The following is a 17,502-nucleotide window of genomic DNA, read 5'->3' as shown; positions in this document are numbered from 1 at the left end:
TACAAGTTCCCAAGTGATGCCAGTGCTTCTAGTCTGAGTCCACGCTTTGAGGAGCCTTCAGGTGTTTACTGATTGAGACATAGAGTAACTGTAACTCTGAGTGAAACGATGTATCACAAGACTCATTTCAGCACAGGCTAATTGATGTAAGGAAGAGTCGAGTTCTCATGACCTATCTCTGGCCACAGAAACCTCTCCAAACTTGTAAGGACCCCAAAGCCTCCCGAACATTACCCTTTGAAATAAATCTGTGCTCTACGTAGATTTCATAGAGGTCAATACAATCAAGTGAGATCAGTATTCATGCAACCATTGGTGAATCGGTCAGCGATGGCAGTCGTTACAGTGGTGGGGGTTGGAATCAAGGAATAAAAGAGGGTGCTAAGCAAAAATTGTAAAGAGCTCCTCCCACCGCCACCTAGTTCAGAAGCCACCATGATGAGAGCCTTCTGGAACAATAGCACAGGGCATGGTTTCTTGCATTTGTATATTTACCATGTGCTTTGTGAGTTTTTGTCTTTGCACAATTTGTGTCTGTTCTTGCACCGAGTGATTCGACGTGTCCTTCTCCAACCCGCTGACTGCGGTGTGGAGAGGCTGGGTGGCCAGAGCGCACCCCAGCAGCTCAGAGCTCCAGGCAGGAATCCAGCCTGGGTAGGATGCTGTTCCTCGGTGGGGATTGGTCACACGCACCCGTCTTCACTCCGGCTGAGACCAGGGAGGCACGCCCATGTGCCTGAGCGCCCACCTTTGGGACCAGGGAGGAAACCAGAGTACCCAGAGCACATTTCCTCAGACGTGGGGACAACACGCAGACGCCACGCAGATGCCACGCAGATTACCCAGGTGGAAATGAATATTTTTATTCTCATTCATGGTTTTACAAGTCCATATTATGGGAGAATCTGCTGTATTTGCCACGGAAGACTCACCTTAATTAAAAGAGGCACGAAAGAGTACAACGTCTTCTCCACCGATAGATTTTGTCCCAGCATCATTTCAAAGCGACATGACTTTCTATCCTCAGCATTCAGAACCAGGTTAAGCTTGTATCATGTGCTTAACACTTTCTGCAAAGTAACAGAGGACAAACAATTTTAAATATACTATATTTTGGCATGGATTCCCTTGAGGAGCCTCTCGAATTCACCTCTGCCAGATGCAGAAAGTGCTGTGCTGCCCGACTCCTCAAGTGCCGGCAGAAGGGGTGTCCTCTGGCATGGGGTTTGCCCTTGTATCGGTGACCAATTTTGTGAGTTCTGGACTGAAGTAGGTACCGTCTTGCTAGGGTCTCCACAACTGCATTTGTCTGTTAGGTGATCATGGGGTATTACCGGAAGCAACGATACCTGTAATTGATCCTTCAACCGGACGAGGGCTCGGGAACTACACAAAGATTTGGCCCAAGTCCATGGCCAAGGTCATGGGAGAGCCCCGAGACCTGCCCGCAGGTGGCTTAATTGTCCTGGGCACTAAGAACAGCAGCCTTCCCATTCCCCCCACTCTCCACCCCACTCCACCCTCATGCATGGTGCAAATCCAGGGGGCAAACTGCAGCTGGAATAAATGCCCACAGGGTGCTACCACCCTTGCCCGAGGGAACTAGAGGCTTGGTTGATTGAGTCACTTTGACTGTTCTGATGAGTTTAGGGTGGGGGTGAGAGCTCATTAGCATAATCCCATGAGGGAAGGAGTCCCGAAGTCTCCGCCCTCTCCACCAAGGGGACTCCATATAACAGCCTGTTTCCTGCTCTTCCACATTCACGCGGTGGGGAGAGCTGCACCTAGGAGGGCAGGTCCAGCTCTGGGATCCCTGGAGACGCCGCCGCTGTCAGGTCTCCCCAAAGTGTCCAGCGGCCCCACGATGAGCTCAGCCCCGCTCAGGGTTGCCGTGGTGTGCATGAGGAACGTCAACAGGAGCATGGAAGCCCACAGCATCCTCAGGAGTAAGGGCATCAACGTCCGTTCCTTTGCAGCCGGATCGTGTGTCAAGCTCCCGGGACGCAGACCCCATCTGCCCGTGGTTTACGATTTTGCCACAACCTATCGACAGATGTACGACGACCTGGTCAGGAAAGACAGAGAGTTCTACACACACAATGGCATCTTACACATCTTGAGAAGGAACGAGAGGATGAAGGCCCGTGCAGAGAGGTTTCAGGAGTGCACCGACTGCTTCGACGTCATCTTCACCTGCGAGGAGAGTGTCTACGACAAGGTGGTGGAGCACCTGTGCTCCAGGGAAGAGGAGACCCTGCAGCCGGTGCACGTGATCAACGTGGAGGTGGAAGACGACCCGGAAGGTGCCATGTTGGGGGCGTTCCTCATCTGCGAGCTGTGCCAGGGCCTGCAGCAGCTGGCCGACACGCAGGACCAGATGGGCCGGATGCTCCTGCAAGTGGAGGAGAGAACGGGGAAGAGTTTTCTTCACACCGTCTGCTTCTACTGAAGATGTCGGCCGGTGGCGGCTCCTTCCTCCCTAGGGACTCAGGCGTGGAGCTCGGGCCGCTGCGCATGTGCGGCGAGAAGCATCTTGAGAGACGCTCAGGGCTCCTGTGTGATTCTGGGCACATCAGAGGACCGGGGGACGTGAGCGAGAAGACCGTTCCACAGGACAGGATGGGAGGACCACTAACAGCCATGGAGGTGCTCAAAACGTGCCCGGCATCTCACAGGGAGAGCATCTGAAGAAGTGAGGGGATGCCCCGATGCTTTGGCGGGGCCCTTCCCAGCCTGCCGGCCTTTCTGGGAAGGGCCGACCGCGGCTGGGAGGGGCGTGATGGGTGAGTGATCTGTGTGAGAATATCCAGCAAGTGATGACCTCGCGTCGCCCATCAGTTTTAGACAAAGTCCTCTTGGCTCGGGGTGACTGAGAGATTAATGTCAAGGCTGCCTTTCCTTTGAGGAGAGAGGCTCCACTGCCCTTTGAGCTTGGGAATGTTTCATGGCTTGTACGTTTTATGTCTATCTCTGTATATGTAGTTTCTTTATGTTTCCGAGAGAGGCTGATTTGGTTTGTGAAAGCCAAGGTGGACAACGGACTGCATATCAGGGCCAACGTCTTGGAATTATCTTTCCGGTAAAGGAACAACAATGATATAAAATAAAATTAAAAATTATCGTTTCAATGAAAGTTTTGTGAATTTTTGTTTTTCTCTGTCTCTCCTTTCCTTCCCTTCTCTTTCCTGAGACTGCATCCGTTTCTGTCGCCAGGCCTAGAGTGCCGTGGCGTCACCACAGGTCACCGCAACCTCAGCCTCTTGGGGTGTAGCGATCTCCCAGCCTCAGTCGCCCCCAAGTAGCTCAGAGGACAGACACCCAGCACCATGCCCAGCTCAGTTGGGAATTTTTTCTTTTCTCTCTGTAGAAGTAGGGCCTTGCCGTGGTGCCCGGGCTGACCTCCAACTCCTGGCCTGAAGCAATCCTCCCACCTCACCCTCCCAGGGTGGCAGGATCACAGGCGTGAGCCATTGTACCCCGGCCAGGGCCCTTGTTTCAGAGCTTTGGTGTGCATCACAGTTAGTTCGATGGCTCCGTTGAAACAACAGACCTCTGAGCATCCCAGCTAGAGTTTTCGATTCAGTGGTTTGGGATCCAAATTTGCATTTTCTACAAGTTCCCAAGTGATGCCAGTGCTGCTAGTCTGAGTCCACGCTTTGAGGAGCCTTCAGGTGTTTACTGATTGAGACATAGAGTAACTGTAACTCTGAGTGAAACGATGTATCACAAGACTCATTTCAGCACAGGCTAATTGATGTAAGGAAGAGTCGAGTTCTCATGACCTATCTCTGGCCACAGAAACCTCTCCAAACTTGTAAGGACCCCAAAGCCTCCCGAACATTACCCTTTGAAATAAATCTGTGCTCTACGTAGATTTCATAGAGGTCAATACAATCAAGTGAGATCAGTATTCATGCAACCATTGGTGAATCGGTCAGCGATGGCAGTCCTTACAGTGGTGGGGGTTGGAATCAAGGAATAAAGGAGGGTGCTAAGCAAAAATTGTAAAGAGCTCCTCCCACCGCCACCTAGTTCAGAAGCCACCATGATGAGAGCCTTCTGGAACAATAGCACAGGGCATGGTTTCGTGTCTTGCATTTGTATATTTACCATGTGCTTTGTGAGTTTTTGTCTTTGCACAATTTGTGTCTGTTCTTGCACCGAGTGATTCGACGTGTCCTTCTGCAACCCGCTGACCGCGGTGTGGAGAGGCCGGGTGGCCAGAGCGCACCCCAGTAGCTCACAGCTCCAGGCAGTAATCCAGCCTGGGTAGGATGCCATTCCTCGGCGGGGGATGATCACACGCACCCATCTTCACTCGGGCTGAGAGCAGGGAGGCACGCCCATGCGCCTGAAGGTCCACCTTTGGGACCAGGGGGGAAACCAGAGTACCCAGAGCACATTTCCTCAGACGTGGGGACAACACGCAGACGCCACGCAGATGCCACGCAGATTACCCAGGTGGAAATGAATATTTTTATTCTCATTCATGGTTTTACAAGTCCATATTATGGGAGAATCTGCTGTATTTGCCACGGAAGACTCACCTTAATTAAAAGAGGCACGAAAGAGTACAACGTCTTCTCCACCGATAGATTTTGTCCCAGCATCATTTCAAAGCGACATGACTCTCTATCCTCAGCATTCAGAACCGGGTTAAGCTTGTATCATCTGCTTAACACTTTCTGCAAAGTAACAGAGGACAAACAATTTTAAATATACTATATTTTGGCATGGATTCCCTTGAGGAGCCTCTCGAATTCACCTCTGCCAGATGCAGAAAGTGCTGTGCTGCCCGACTCCTCAAGTGCCGGCAGCAGGGGTGTCCTCTGGCATGGGGTTTGCCCTTGTATCGGTGACCAATTTTGTGAGTTCTGGACTGAAGTAGGTACCGTCTTGCTAGGGTCTCCACAACTGCATTTGTCTGTTAGGTAATCATGGGGTATTACCGGAAGCAACGATACCTGTAATTGATCCTTCAACCGGACGAGGGCTCGGGAACTACACAAAGATTTGGTCCAAGTCCATGGCCAAGGTCATGGGAGAGCCCCGAGACCTGCCCGCAGGTGGCTTAATTGTCCTGGCCACTAAGAACAGCAGCCTTCCCATTCCCCCCACTCTCCACCCCACCCCACCCTCATGCATGGTGCAAATCCAGGGGGCAAACTGCAGCTGGAATAAATGCCCACAGGGTGCTACCACCCTTGCCCGAGGGAACTGGAGGCTTGGTTGATTGAGTCACTTTGACTGTTCTGATGAGTTTAGGGTGGGGGTGAGAGCTCATTAGCATAATCCCATGAGGGAAGGAGTCCCGAAGTCTCCGCCCTCTCCACCAAGGGACTCCATATAACAGCCTGTTTCCTGCTCTTCCACATTCACGCGGTGGGGAGAGCTGCACCTAGGAGGGCGGGTCCAGCTCTGGGATCCCTGGAGACGCCGCCGCTGTCAGGTCTCCCCAAAGTGTCCAGCGGCCCCACGATGAGCTCAGCCCCGCTCAGGGTTGCCGTGGTGTGCATGAGGAACGTCAACAGGAGCATGGAAGCCCACAGCGTCCTCAGGAGTAAAGGCATCAACGTCCGTTCCTTTGCAGCCGGATCGTGTGTCAAGCTCCCGGGACGCAGACCCCATCTGCCCGTGGTTTACGATTTTGCCACAACCTATCGACAGATGTACGACGACCTGGTCAGGAAAGACAGAGAGTTCTACACACACAATGGCATCTTACACATCTTGAGAAGGAACGAGAGGATCAAGGCCCGTGCAGAGAGGTTTCAGGAGTGCACCGACTGCTTCGACGTCATCTTCACCTGCGAGGAGAGTGTCTACGACAAGGTGGTGGAGCACCTGTGCTCCAGGGAAGAGGAGACCCTGCAGCCGGTGCACGTGATCAACGTGGAGGTGGAAGACGACCCGGAAAGTGCCATGCTGGGGGCGTTCCTCATCTGCGAGCTGTGCCAGGGCCTGCAGCAGCTGGCCGACACGCAGGACCAGATGGGCCGGATGCTCCTGCAAGTGGAGGAGAGAACGGGGAAGAGTTTTCTTCACACCGTCTGCTTCTACTGAAGATGTCGGCCGGTGGCGGCTCCTTCCTCCCTAGGGACTCAGGCGTGGAGCTCAGGCCGCTGCGCATGTGCGGCGAGAAGCATCTTGAGAGACGCTCAGGGCTCCTGTGTGACTCTGGGCACATCAGAGGACCGGGGGACGTGAGCGAGAAGACTGTTCCACAGGACAGGATGGGAGGACCACTAACAGCCGTGGAGGTGCTGACAACGTGCCCGGCATCTCACAGGGAGAGCATCTGAAGAAGTGAGGGGATGCCCCGATGCTTTGGCGGGGCACTTCCCAGCCTGCCGGCCTTTCTGGGAAGGGCCGACCGCGGCTGGGAGGGGCGTGATGGGTGAGTGATCTGTGTGAGAATATCCAGCAAGTGATGACCTCGCGTCGCCCATCAGTTTTAGACAAAGTCCTCTTGGCTCGGGGTGACTGAGAAATTAATGTCCAGGCTGCCTTTCCTTTGAGGAGAGAGGCTCCACTGCCCTTTGAGCTTGGGAATGTTTCATGGCTTGTACGTTTTATGTCTATCTCTGTATATGTAGTTTCTTTATGTTTCCGAGAGAGGCTGATTTGGTTTGTGAAAGCCAAGGTGGACAACGGACTGCATATCAGGGCCAACGTCTTGGAATTATCTTTCCGGTAAAGGAACAACAATGATATAAAATAAAATTAAAAATTATCGTTTCAATGAAAGTTTTGTGAATTTTTGTTTTTCTCTGTCTCTCTTTTCCTTCCCTTCTCTTTCCTGAGACTGCATCCGTTTCTGTCGCCAGGCCTAGAGTGCCGTGGCGTCACCACAGGTCACCGCAACCTCAGCCTCTTGGGGTGTAGCGATCTCCCAGCCTCAGTCGCCCCCAAGTAGCTCAGAGGACAGACACCCAGCACCATGCCCAGCTCAGTTGGGAATTTTTTCTTTTCTCTCTGTAGAAGTAGGGCCTTGCCGTGGTGCCCGGGCTGACCTCCAACTCCTGGCCTGAAGCAATCCTCCCACCTCACCCTCCCAGGGTGGCAGGATCACAGGCGTGAGCCATTGTACCCCGGCCAGGGCCCTTGTTTCAGAGCTTTGGTGTGCATCACAGTTAGTTCGATGGCTCCGTTGAAACAACAGACCTCTGAGCATCCCAGCTAGAGTTTTCGATTCAGTGGTTTGGGATCCAAATTTGCATTTTCTACAAGTTCCCAAGTGATGCCAGTGCTTCTAGTCTGAGTCCTCGCTTTGAGGAGCCTTCAGGTGTTTACTGATTGAGACATAGAGTAACTGTAACTCTGAGTGAAACGATGTATCACAAGACTCATTTCAGCACAGGCTAATTGATGTAAGGAAGAGTCGAGTTCTCATGACCTATCTCTGGCCACAGAAACCTCTCCAAACTTGTAAGGACCCCAAAGCCTCCCGAACATTACCCTTTGAAATAAATCTGTGCTCTACGTAGATTTCGTAGAGGTCAATACAATCAAGTGAGATCAGTATTCATGCAACCATTGGTGAATCGGTCAGCGATGGCAGTCGTTACAGTGGTGGGGGTTGGAATCAAGGAATAAAAGAGGGTGCTAAGCAAAAATTGTAAAGAGCTCCTCCCACCGCCACCTAGTTCAGAAGCCACCATGATGAGAGCCTTCTGGAACAATAGCACAGGGCATGGTTTCTTGCATTTGTATATTTACCATGTGCTTTGTGAGTTTTTGTCTTTGCACAATTTGTGTCTGTTCTTGCACCGAGTGATTCGACGTGTCCTTCTCCAACCCGCTGACTGCGGTGTGGAGAGGCTGGGTGGCCAGAGCGCACCCCAGCAGCTCAGAGCTCCAGGCAGGAATCCAGCCTGGGTAGGATGCTGTTCCTCGGTGGGGATTGGTCACACGAACCCGTCTTCACTCAGGCTGAGACCAGGGAGGCACGCCCATGTGCCTGAGCGCCCACCTTTGGGACCAGGGAGGAAACCAGAGTACCCAGAGCACATTTCCTCAGACGTGGGGACAACACGCAGACGCCACGCAGATGCCACGCAGATTACCCAGGTGGAAATGAATATTTTTATTCTCATTCATGGTTTTACAAGTCCATATTATGGGAGAATCTGCTGTATTTGCCACGGAAGACTCACCTTAATTAAAAGAGGCACGAAAGAGTACAACGTCTTCTCCACCGATAGATTTTGTCCCAGCATCATTTCAAAGCGACATGACTTTCTATCCTCAGCATTCAGAACCAGGTTAAGCTTGTATCATGTGCTTAACACTTTCTGCAAAGTAACAGAGGACAAACAATTTTAAATATACTATATTTTGGCATGGATTCCCTTGAGGAGCCTCTCGAATTCACCTCTGCCAGATGCAGAAAGTGCTGTGCTGCCCGACTCCTCAAGTGCCGGCAGCAGGGGTGTCCTCTGGCATGGGGTTTGCCCTTGTATCGGTGACCAATTTTGTGAGTTCTGGACTGAAGTAGGTACCGTCTTGCTAGGGTCTCCACAACTGCATTTGTCTGTTAGGTGATCATGGGGTATTACCGGAAGCAACGATACCTGTAATTGATCCTTCAACCGGACGAGGGCTCGGGAACTACACAAAGATTTGGCCCAAGTCCATGGCCAAGGTCATGGGAGAGCCCCGAGACCTGCCCGCAGGTGGCTTAATTGTCCTGGCCACTAAGAACAGCAGCCTTCCCATTCTCCCCACTCTCCACCCCACTCCACCCTCATGCATGGTGCAAATCCAGGGGGCAAACTGCAGCTGGAATAAATGCCCACAGGGTGCTACCACCCTTGCCCGAGGGAACTAGAGGCTTGGTTGATTGAGTCACTTTGACTGTTCTGATGAGTTTAGGGTGGGGGTGAGAGCTCATTAGCATAACCCCATGAGGGAAGGAGTCCCGAAGTCTCCGCCCTCTCCACCAAGGGGACTCCATATAACAGCCTGTTTCGTGCTCTTCCACATTCACGCGGTGGGGAGAGCTGCACCTAGGAGGGCGGGTCCAGCTCTGGGATCCCTGGAGACGCCGCCGCTGTCAGGTCTCCCCAAAGTGTCCAGCGGCCCCACGATGAGCTCAGCCCCGCTCAGGGTTGCCGTGGTGTGCATGAGGAACGTCAACAGGAGCATGGAAGCCTACAGCATCCTCAGGAGTAAAGGCATCAACGTCCGTTCCTTTGCAGCCGGATCGTGTGTCAAGCTCCCGGGACGCAGACCCCATCTGCCCGTGGTTTATGATTTTGCCACAACCTATCGACAGATGTACGACGACCTGGTCAGGAAAGACAGAGAGTTCTACACACACAATGGCATCTTACACATCTTGAGAAGGAACGAGAGGATCAAGGCCCGTGCAGAGAGGTTTCAGGAGTGCACCGACTGCTTCGACGTCATCTTCACCTGCGAGGAGAGTGTCTACGACAAGGTGGTGGAGCACCTGTGCTCCAGGGAAGAGGAGACCCTGCAGCCGGTGCACGTGATCAACGTGGAGGTGGAAGACGACCCGGAAAGTGCCATGCTGGGGGCGTTCCTCATCTGCGAGCTGTGCCAGGGCCTGCAGCAGCTGGCCGACACGCAGGACCAGATGGGCCGGATGCTCCTGCAAGTGGAGGAGAGAACGGGGAAGAGTTTTCTTCACACCGTCTGCTTCTACTGAAGATCTCGGCCGGTGGCGGCTCCTTCCTCCCTAGGGACTCAGGCGTGGAGCTCGGGCCGCTGCGCATGTGCGGCGGGAAGCATCTTGAGAGACGCTCAGGGCTCCTATGTGACTCTGGGCACATCAGAGGACCGGGGGACGTGAGCGAGAAGACCGTTCCACAGGACAGGATGGGAGGACCACTAACAGCCATGGAGGTGCTCAAAACGTGCCCGGCATCTCACAGGGAGAGCATCTGAAGAAGTGAGGGGATGCCCCGATGCTTTGGCGGGGCAGTTCCCAGCGTGCCGGCCTTTCTGGGAAGGGCCGACCGCAGCTGGGAGGGGCGTGATGGGTGAGTGATCTGTTTGAGAATATCCAGCAAGGAATGACATCGTATCGCCCATCAGTTTTAGACAAAGTCCTCTTGGCTCGGGGTGACTGAGAAATTAATGTCCAGGCTGCCTTTCCTTTGAGGAGAGAGGCTACACTGCCCTTTGAGCTTGGGAATGTGTCATGGCTTGTACGTTTTATGTCTATCTCTGTATATGTAGTTTCTTTATGTTTCCGAGAGAGGCTGATTTGGTTTGTGAAAGCCAAGGTGGACAACGGACTGCATATCAGGGCCAACGTCTTGGAATTATCTTTCCGCTAATGGAACAACAATGATATGAAATAAAATTAAAAATTATCGTTTCAATGAAAGTTTTGTGAATTTTTGTTTTTCTCTGTCTCTCCTTTCCTTCCCTTCTCTTTCCTGAGACTGCATCCGTTTCTGTCGCCAGGCCTAGAGTGCCGTGGCGTCACCACAGGTCACCGCAACCTCAGCCTCTTGGGGTGTAGCGATCTCCCAGCCTCAGTCGCCCCCAAGTAGCTCAGAGGACAGACACCCAGCACCATGCCCAGCTCAGTTGGGAATTTTTTCTTTTCTCTCTGTAGAAGTAGGGCCTTGCCGTGGTGCCCGGGCTGACCTCCAACTCCTGGCCTGAAGCAATCCTCCCACCTCACCCTCCCAGGGTGGCAGGATCACAGGCGTGAGCCATTGTACCCCGGCCAGGGCCCTTGTTTCAGAGCTTTGGTGTGCATCACAGTTAGTTGGATGGCTCCATTGAAACAACAGACCTCTGAGCATCCCAGCTAGAGTTTTCGATTCAGTGGTTTGGGATCCAAATTTGCATTTTCTACAAGTTCCCAAGTGATGCCAGTGCTGCTAGTCTGAGTCCACGCTTTGAGGAGCCTTCAGGTGTTTACTGATTGAGACATAGAGTAACTGTAACTCTGAGTGAAACGATGTATCACAAGACTCATTTCAGCACAGGCTAATTGATGTAAGGAAGAGTCGAGTTCTCATGACCTATCTCTGGCCACAGAAACCTCTCCAAACTTGTAAGGACCCCAAAGCCTCCCGAACATTACCCTTTGAAATAAATCTGTGCTCTATGTAGATTTCATAGAGGTCAATACAATCAAGTGAGATCAGTATTCATGCAACCATTGGTGAATCGGTCAGCGATGGCAGTCGTTACAGTGGTGGGGGTTGGAATCAAGGAATAAAAGAGGGTGCTAAGCAAAAATTGTAAAGAGCTCCTCCCACCGCCACCTAGTTCAGAAGCCACCATGATGAGAGCCTTCTGGAACAATAGCACAGGGCATGGTTTCGTGTCTTGCATTTGTATATTTACCATGTGCTTTGTGAGTTTTTGTCTTTGCACAATTTGTGTCTGTTCTTGCACCGAGTGATTCGACGTGTCCTTCTGCAACCCGCTGACCGCGGTGTGGAGAGGCCGGGTGGCCAGAGCGCACCCCAGTAGCTCACAGCTCCAGGCAGTAATCCAGCCTGGGTAGGATGCCATTCCTCGGCGGGGGATGATCACACGCACCCATCTTCACTCGGGCTGAGAGCAGGGAGGCACGCCCATGCGCCTGAAGGTCCACCTTTGGGACCAGGGGGGAAACCAGAGTACCCAGAGCACATTTCCTCAGACGTGGGGACAACACGCAGACGCCACGCAGATGCCACGCAGATTACCCAGGTGGAAATGAATATTTTTATTCTCATTCATGGTTTTACAAGTCCATATTATGGGAGAATCTGCTGTATTTGCCACGGAAGACTCACCTTAATTAAAAGAGGCACGAAAGAGTACAACGTCTTCTCCACCGATAGATTTTGTCCCAGCATCATTTCAAAGCGACATGACTCTCTATCCTCAGCATTCAGAACCGGGTTAAGCTTGTATCATCGGCTTAACACTTTCTGCAAAGTAACAGAGGACAAACAATTTTAAATATACTATATTTTGGCATGGATTCCCTTGAGGAGCCTCTCGAATTCACCTCTGCCAGATGCAGAAAGTGCTGTGCTGCCCGACTCCTCAAGTGCCGGCAGCAGGGGTGTCCTCTGGCATGGGGTTTGCCCTTGTATCGGTGACCAATTTTGTGAGTTCTGGACTGAAGTAGGTACCGTCTTGCTAGGGTCTCCACAACTGCATTTGTCTGTTAGGTAATCATGGGGTATTACCGGAAGCAACGATACCTGTAATTGATCCTTCAACCGGACGAGGGCTCGGGAACTACACAAAGATTTGGTCCAAGTCCATGGCCAAGGTCATGGGAGAGCCCCGAGACCTGCCCGCAGGTGGCTTAATTGTCCTGGCCACTAAGAACAGCAGCCTTCCCATTCCCCCCACTCTCCACCCCACCCCACCCTCATGCATGGTGCAAATCCAGGGGGCAAACTGCAGCTGGAATAAATGCCCACAGGGTGCTACCACCCTTGCCCAAGGGAACTGGAGGCTTGGTTGATTGAGTCACTTTGACTGTTCTCATGAGTTTAGGGTGGGGGTGAGAGCTCATTAGCATAATCCCATGAGGGAAGGAGTCCCGAAGTCTCCGCCCTCTCCACCAAGGGGACTCCATATAACAGCCTGTTTCCTGCTCTTCCACATTCACGCGGTGGGGAGAGCTGCACCTAGGAGGGCGGGTCCAGCTCTGGGATCCCTGGAGACGCCGCCGCTGTCAGGTCTCCCCAAAGTGTCCAGCGGCCCCACGATGAGCTCAGCCCCGCTCAGGGTTGCCGTGGTGTGCATGAGGAACGTCAACAGGAGCATGGAAGCCCACAGCATCCTCAGGAGTAAGGGCATCAACGTCCGTTCCTTTGCAGCCGGATCGTGTGTCAAGCTCCCGGGACGCAGACCCCATCTGCCCGTGGTTTACGATTTTGCCACAACCTATAGACAGATGTACGACGACCTGGTCAGGAAAGACAGAGAGTTCTACACACACAATGGCATCTTACACATCTTGAGAAGGAACGAGAGGATCAAGGCCCGTGCAGAGAGGTTTCAGGAGTGCACCGACTGCTTCGACGTCATCTTCACCTGCGAGGAGAGTGTCTATGACAAGGTGGTGGAGCACCTGTGCTCCAGGGAAGAGGAGACCCTGCAGCCGGTGCACGTGATCAACGTGGAGGTGGAAGACGACCCGGAAGGTGCCATGCTGGGGGCGTTCCTCATCTGCGAGCTGTGCCAGGGCCTGCAGCAGCTGGCCGACACGCAGGACCAGATGGGCCGGATGCTCCTGCAAGTGGAGGAGAGAACGGGGAAGAGTTTTCTTCACACCGTCTGCTTCTACTGAAGATGTCGGCCGGTGGCGGCTCCTTCCTCCCTAGGGACTCAGGCGTGGAGCTCGGGCCGCTGCGCATGTGCGGCGAGAAGCATCTTGAGAGACGCTCAGGGCTCCTGTGTGATTCTGGGCACATCAGAGGACCGGGGGACGTGAGCGAGAAGACCGTTCCACAGGACAGGATGGGAGGACCACTAACAGCCATGGAGGTGCTGACAACGTGCCCGGCATCTCACAGGGAGAGCATCTGAAGAAGTGAGGGGATGCCCCGATGCTTTGGCGGGGCCCTTCCCAGCCTGCCGGCCTTTCTGGGAAGGGCCGACCGCGGCTGGGAGGGGCGTGATGGGTGAGTGATCTGTGTGAGAATATCCAGCAAGTGATGACCTCGCGTCGCCCATCAGTTTTAGACAAAGTCCTCTTGGCTCGGGGTGACTGAGAAATTAATGTCAAGGCTGCCTTTCCTTTGAGGAGAGAGGCTCCACTGCCCTTTGAGCTTGGGAATGTTTCATGGCTTGTACGTTTTATGTCTATCTCTGTATATGTAGTTTCTTTATGTTTCCGAGAGAGGCTGATTTGGTTTGTGAAAGCCAAGGTGGACAACGGACTGCATATCAGGGCCAACGTCTTGGAATTATCTTTCCGGTAAAGGAACAACAATGATATAAAATAAAATTAAAAATTATCGTTTCAATGAAAGTTTTGTGAATTTTTGTTTTTCTCTGTCTCTCCTTTCCTTCCCTTCTCTTTCCTGAGACTGCATCCGTTTCTGTCGCCAGGCCTAGAGTGCCGTGGCGTCACCACAGGTCACCGCAACCTCAGCCTCTTGGGGTGTAGCGATCTCCCAGCCTCAGTCGCCCCCAAGTAGCTCAGAGGACAGACACCCAGCACCATGCCCAGCTCAGTTGGGAATTTTTTCTTTTCTCTCTGTAGAAGTAGGGCCTTGCCGTGGTGCCCGGGCTGACCTCCAACTCCTGGCCTGAAGCAATCCTCCCACCTCACCCTCCCAGGGTGGCAGGATCACAGGCGTGAGCCATTGTACCCCGGCCAGGGCCCTTGTTTCAGAGCTTTGGTGTGCATCACAGTTAGTTCGATGGCTCCGTTGAAACAACAGACCTCTGAGCATCCCAGCTAGAGTTTTCGATTCAGTGGTTTGGGATCCAAATTTGCATTTTCTACAAGTTCCCAAGTGATGCCAGTGCTTCTAGTCTGAGTCCTCGCTTTGAGGAGCCTTCAGGTGTTTACTGATTGAGACATAGAGTAACTGTAACTCTGAGTGAAACGATGTATCACAAGACTCATTTCAGCACAGGCTAATTGATGTAAGGAAGAGTCGAGTTCTCATGACCTATCTCTGGCCACAGAAACCTCTCCAAACTTGTAAGGACCCCAAAGCCTCCCGAACATTACCCTTTGAAATAAATCTGTGCTCTACGTAGATTTCGTAGAGGTCAATACAATCAAGTGAGATCAGTATTCATGCAACCATTGGTGAATCGGTCAGCGATGGCAGTCGTTACAGTGGTGGGGGTTGGAATCAAGGAATAAAAGAGGGTGCTAAGCAAAAATTGTAAAGAGCTCCTCCCACCGCCACCTAGTTCAGAAGCCACCATGATGAGAGCCTTCTGGAACAATAGCACAGGGCATGGTTTCTTGCATTTGTATATTTACCATGTGCTTTGTGAGTTTTTGTCTTTGCACAATTTGTGTCTGTTCTTGCACCGAGTGATTCGACGTGTCCTTCTCCAACCCGCTGACTGCGGTGTGGAGAGGCTGGGTGGCCAGAGCGCACCCCAGCAGCTCAGAGCTCCAGGCAGGAATCCAGCCTGGGTAGGATGCTGTTCCTCGGTGGGGATTGGTCACACGAACCCGTCTTCACTCAGGCTGAGACCAGGGAGGCACGCCCATGTGCCTGAGCGCCCACCTTTGGGACCAGGGAGGAAACCAGAGTACCCAGAGCACATTTCCTCAGACGTGGGGACAACACGCAGACGCCACGCAGATGCCACGCAGATTACCCAGGTGGAAATGAATATTTTTATTCTCATTCATGGTTTTACAAGTCCATATTATGGGAGAATCTGCTGTATTTGCCACGGAAGACTCACCTTAATTAAAAGAGGCACGAAAGAGTACAACGTCTTCTCCACCGATAGATTTTGTCCCAGCATCATTTCAAAGCGACATGACTTTCTATCCTCAGCATTCAGAACCAGGTTAAGCTTGTATCATGTGCTTAACACTTTCTGCAAAGTAACAGAGGACAAACAATTTTAAATATACTATATTTTGGCATGGATTCCCTTGAGGAGCCTCTCGAATTCACCTCTGCCAGATGCAGAAAGTGCTGTGCTGCCCGACTCCTCAAGTGCCGGCAGCAGGGGTGTCCTCTGGCATGGGGTTTGCCCTTGTATCGGTGACCAATTTTGTGAGTTCTGGACTGAAGTAGGTACCGTCTTGCTAGGGTCTCCACAACTGCATTTGTCTGTTAGGTGATCATGGGGTATTACCGGAAGCAACGATACCTGTAATTGATCCTTCAACCGGACGAGGGCTCGGGAACTACACAAAGATTTGGCCCAAGTCCATGGCCAAGGTCATGGGAGAGCCCCGAGACCTGCCCGCAGGTGGCTTAATTGTCCTGGCCACTAAGAACAGCAGCCTTCCCATTCTCCCCACTCTCCACCCCACTCCACCCTCATGCATGGTGCAAATCCAGGGGGCAAACTGCAGCTGGAATAAATGCCCACAGGGTGCTACCACCCTTGCCCGAGGGAACTAGAGGCTTGGTTGATTGAGTCACTTTGACTGTTCTGATGAGTTTAGGGTGGGGGTGAGAGCTCATTAGCATAACCCCATGAGGGAAGGAGTCCCGAAGTCTCCGCCCTCTCCACCAAGGGGACTCCATATAACAGCCTGTTTCGTGCTCTTCCACATTCACGCGGTGGGGAGAGCTGCACCTAGGAGGGCGGGTCCAGCTCTGGGATCCCTGGAGACGCCGCCGCTGTCAGGTCTCCCCAAAGTGTCCAGCGGCCCCACGATGAGCTCAGCCCCGCTCAGGGTTGCCGTGGTGTGCATGAGGAACGTCAACAGGAGCATGGAAGCCTACAGCATCCTCAGGAGTAAAGGCATCAACGTCCGTTCCTTTGCAGCCGGATCGTGTGTCAAGCTCCCGGGACGCAGACCCCATCTGCCCGTGGTTTATGATTTTGCCACAACCTATCGACAGATGTACGACGACCTGGTCAGGAAAGACAGAGAGTTCTACACACACAATGGCATCTTACACATCTTGAGAAGGAACGAGAGGATCAAGGCCCGTGCAGAGAGGTTTCAGGAGTGCACCGACTGCTTCGACGTCATCTTCACCTGCGAGGAGAGTGTCTACGACAAGGTGGTGGAGCACCTGTGCTCCAGGGAAGAGGAGACCCTGCAGCCGGTGCACGTGATCAACGTGGAGGTGGAAGACGACCCGGAAAGTGCCATGCTGGGGGCGTTCCTCATCTGCGAGCTGTGCCAGGGCCTGCAGCAGCTGGCCGACACGCAGGACCAGATGGGCCGGATGCTCCTGCAAGTGGAGGAGAGAACGGGGAAGAGTTTTCTTCACACCGTCTGCTTCTACTGAAGATCTCGGCCGGTGGCGGCTCCTTCCTCCCTAGGGACTCAGGCGTGGAGCTCGGGCCGCTGCGCATGTGCGGCGGGAAGCATCTTGAGAGACGCTCAGGGCTCCTATGTGACTCTGGGCACATCAGAGGACCGGGGGACGTGAGCGAGAAGACCGTTCCACAGGACAGGATGGGAGGACCACTAACAGCCATGGAGGTGCTCAAAACGTGCCCGGCATCTCACAGGGAGAGCATCTGAAGAAGTGAGGGGATGCCCCGATGCTTTGGCGGGGCAGTTCCCAGCGTGCCGGCCTTTCTGGGAAGGGCCGACCGCAGCTGGGAGGGGCGTGATGGGTGAGTGATCTGTTTGAGAATATCCAGCAAGGAATGACATCGTATCGCCCATCAGTTTTAGACAAAGTCCTCTTGGCTCGGGGTGACTGAGAAATTAATGTCCAGGCTGCCTTTCCTTTGAGGAGAGAGGCTACACTGCCCTTTGAGCTTGGGAATGTGTCATGGCTTGTACGTTTTATGTCTATCTCTGTATATGTAGTTTCTTTATGTTTCCGAGAGAGGCTGATTTGGTTTGTGAAAGCCAAGGTGGACAACGGACTGCATATCAGG

General features: G+C 52.9%; 5 protein-coding genes across 5 annotated transcripts; all 5 read left to right on the top strand.

The window, feature by feature from the left end:
• The first annotated feature begins 1,864 nt into the window (after positions 1-1,864).
• On the top strand, positions 1,865-2,449 carry LOC142870498 (RNA polymerase II subunit A C-terminal domain phosphatase SSU72 like protein 6-like). Its single transcript, XM_076001315.1, has one exon. The coding sequence runs from the start codon at positions 1,865-1,867 to the stop codon at positions 2,447-2,449; it is 585 nt and encodes a 194-aa protein (XP_075857430.1).
• A 3,029-nt stretch (positions 2,450-5,478) lies between these two features.
• Positions 5,479-6,063, top strand: LOC142870497 (RNA polymerase II subunit A C-terminal domain phosphatase SSU72 like protein 6-like). Its single transcript, XM_076001314.1, has one exon. The coding sequence runs from the start codon at positions 5,479-5,481 to the stop codon at positions 6,061-6,063; it is 585 nt and encodes a 194-aa protein (XP_075857429.1).
• Positions 6,064-9,088: 3,025 nt separating this feature from the next.
• Positions 9,089-9,673, top strand: LOC142870496 (RNA polymerase II subunit A C-terminal domain phosphatase SSU72 like protein 6-like). Its single transcript, XM_076001313.1, has one exon. The coding sequence runs from the start codon at positions 9,089-9,091 to the stop codon at positions 9,671-9,673; it is 585 nt and encodes a 194-aa protein (XP_075857428.1).
• Positions 9,674-12,703: 3,030 nt separating this feature from the next.
• On the top strand, positions 12,704-13,288 carry LOC142870495 (RNA polymerase II subunit A C-terminal domain phosphatase SSU72 like protein 6-like). Its single transcript, XM_076001312.1, has one exon. It carries the CDS (start codon positions 12,704-12,706, stop codon positions 13,286-13,288), a length of 585 nt encoding a protein of 194 aa, XP_075857427.1.
• Positions 13,289-16,313: 3,025 nt separating this feature from the next.
• On the top strand, positions 16,314-16,898 carry LOC142870494 (RNA polymerase II subunit A C-terminal domain phosphatase SSU72 like protein 6-like). Its single transcript, XM_076001311.1, has one exon. The coding sequence runs from the start codon at positions 16,314-16,316 to the stop codon at positions 16,896-16,898; it is 585 nt and encodes a 194-aa protein (XP_075857426.1).
• The last annotated feature ends 604 nt before the right edge of the window (positions 16,899-17,502 follow it).

This window comes from Microcebus murinus, chromosome 4, assembly GCF_040939455.1.
Source record: "Microcebus murinus isolate Inina chromosome 4, M.murinus_Inina_mat1.0, whole genome shotgun sequence".
In the NCBI taxonomy this organism is placed as follows: domain Eukaryota; kingdom Metazoa; phylum Chordata; class Mammalia; order Primates; family Cheirogaleidae; genus Microcebus; species Microcebus murinus.
This window is presented reverse-complemented; position numbering and strand designations above follow the sequence as displayed.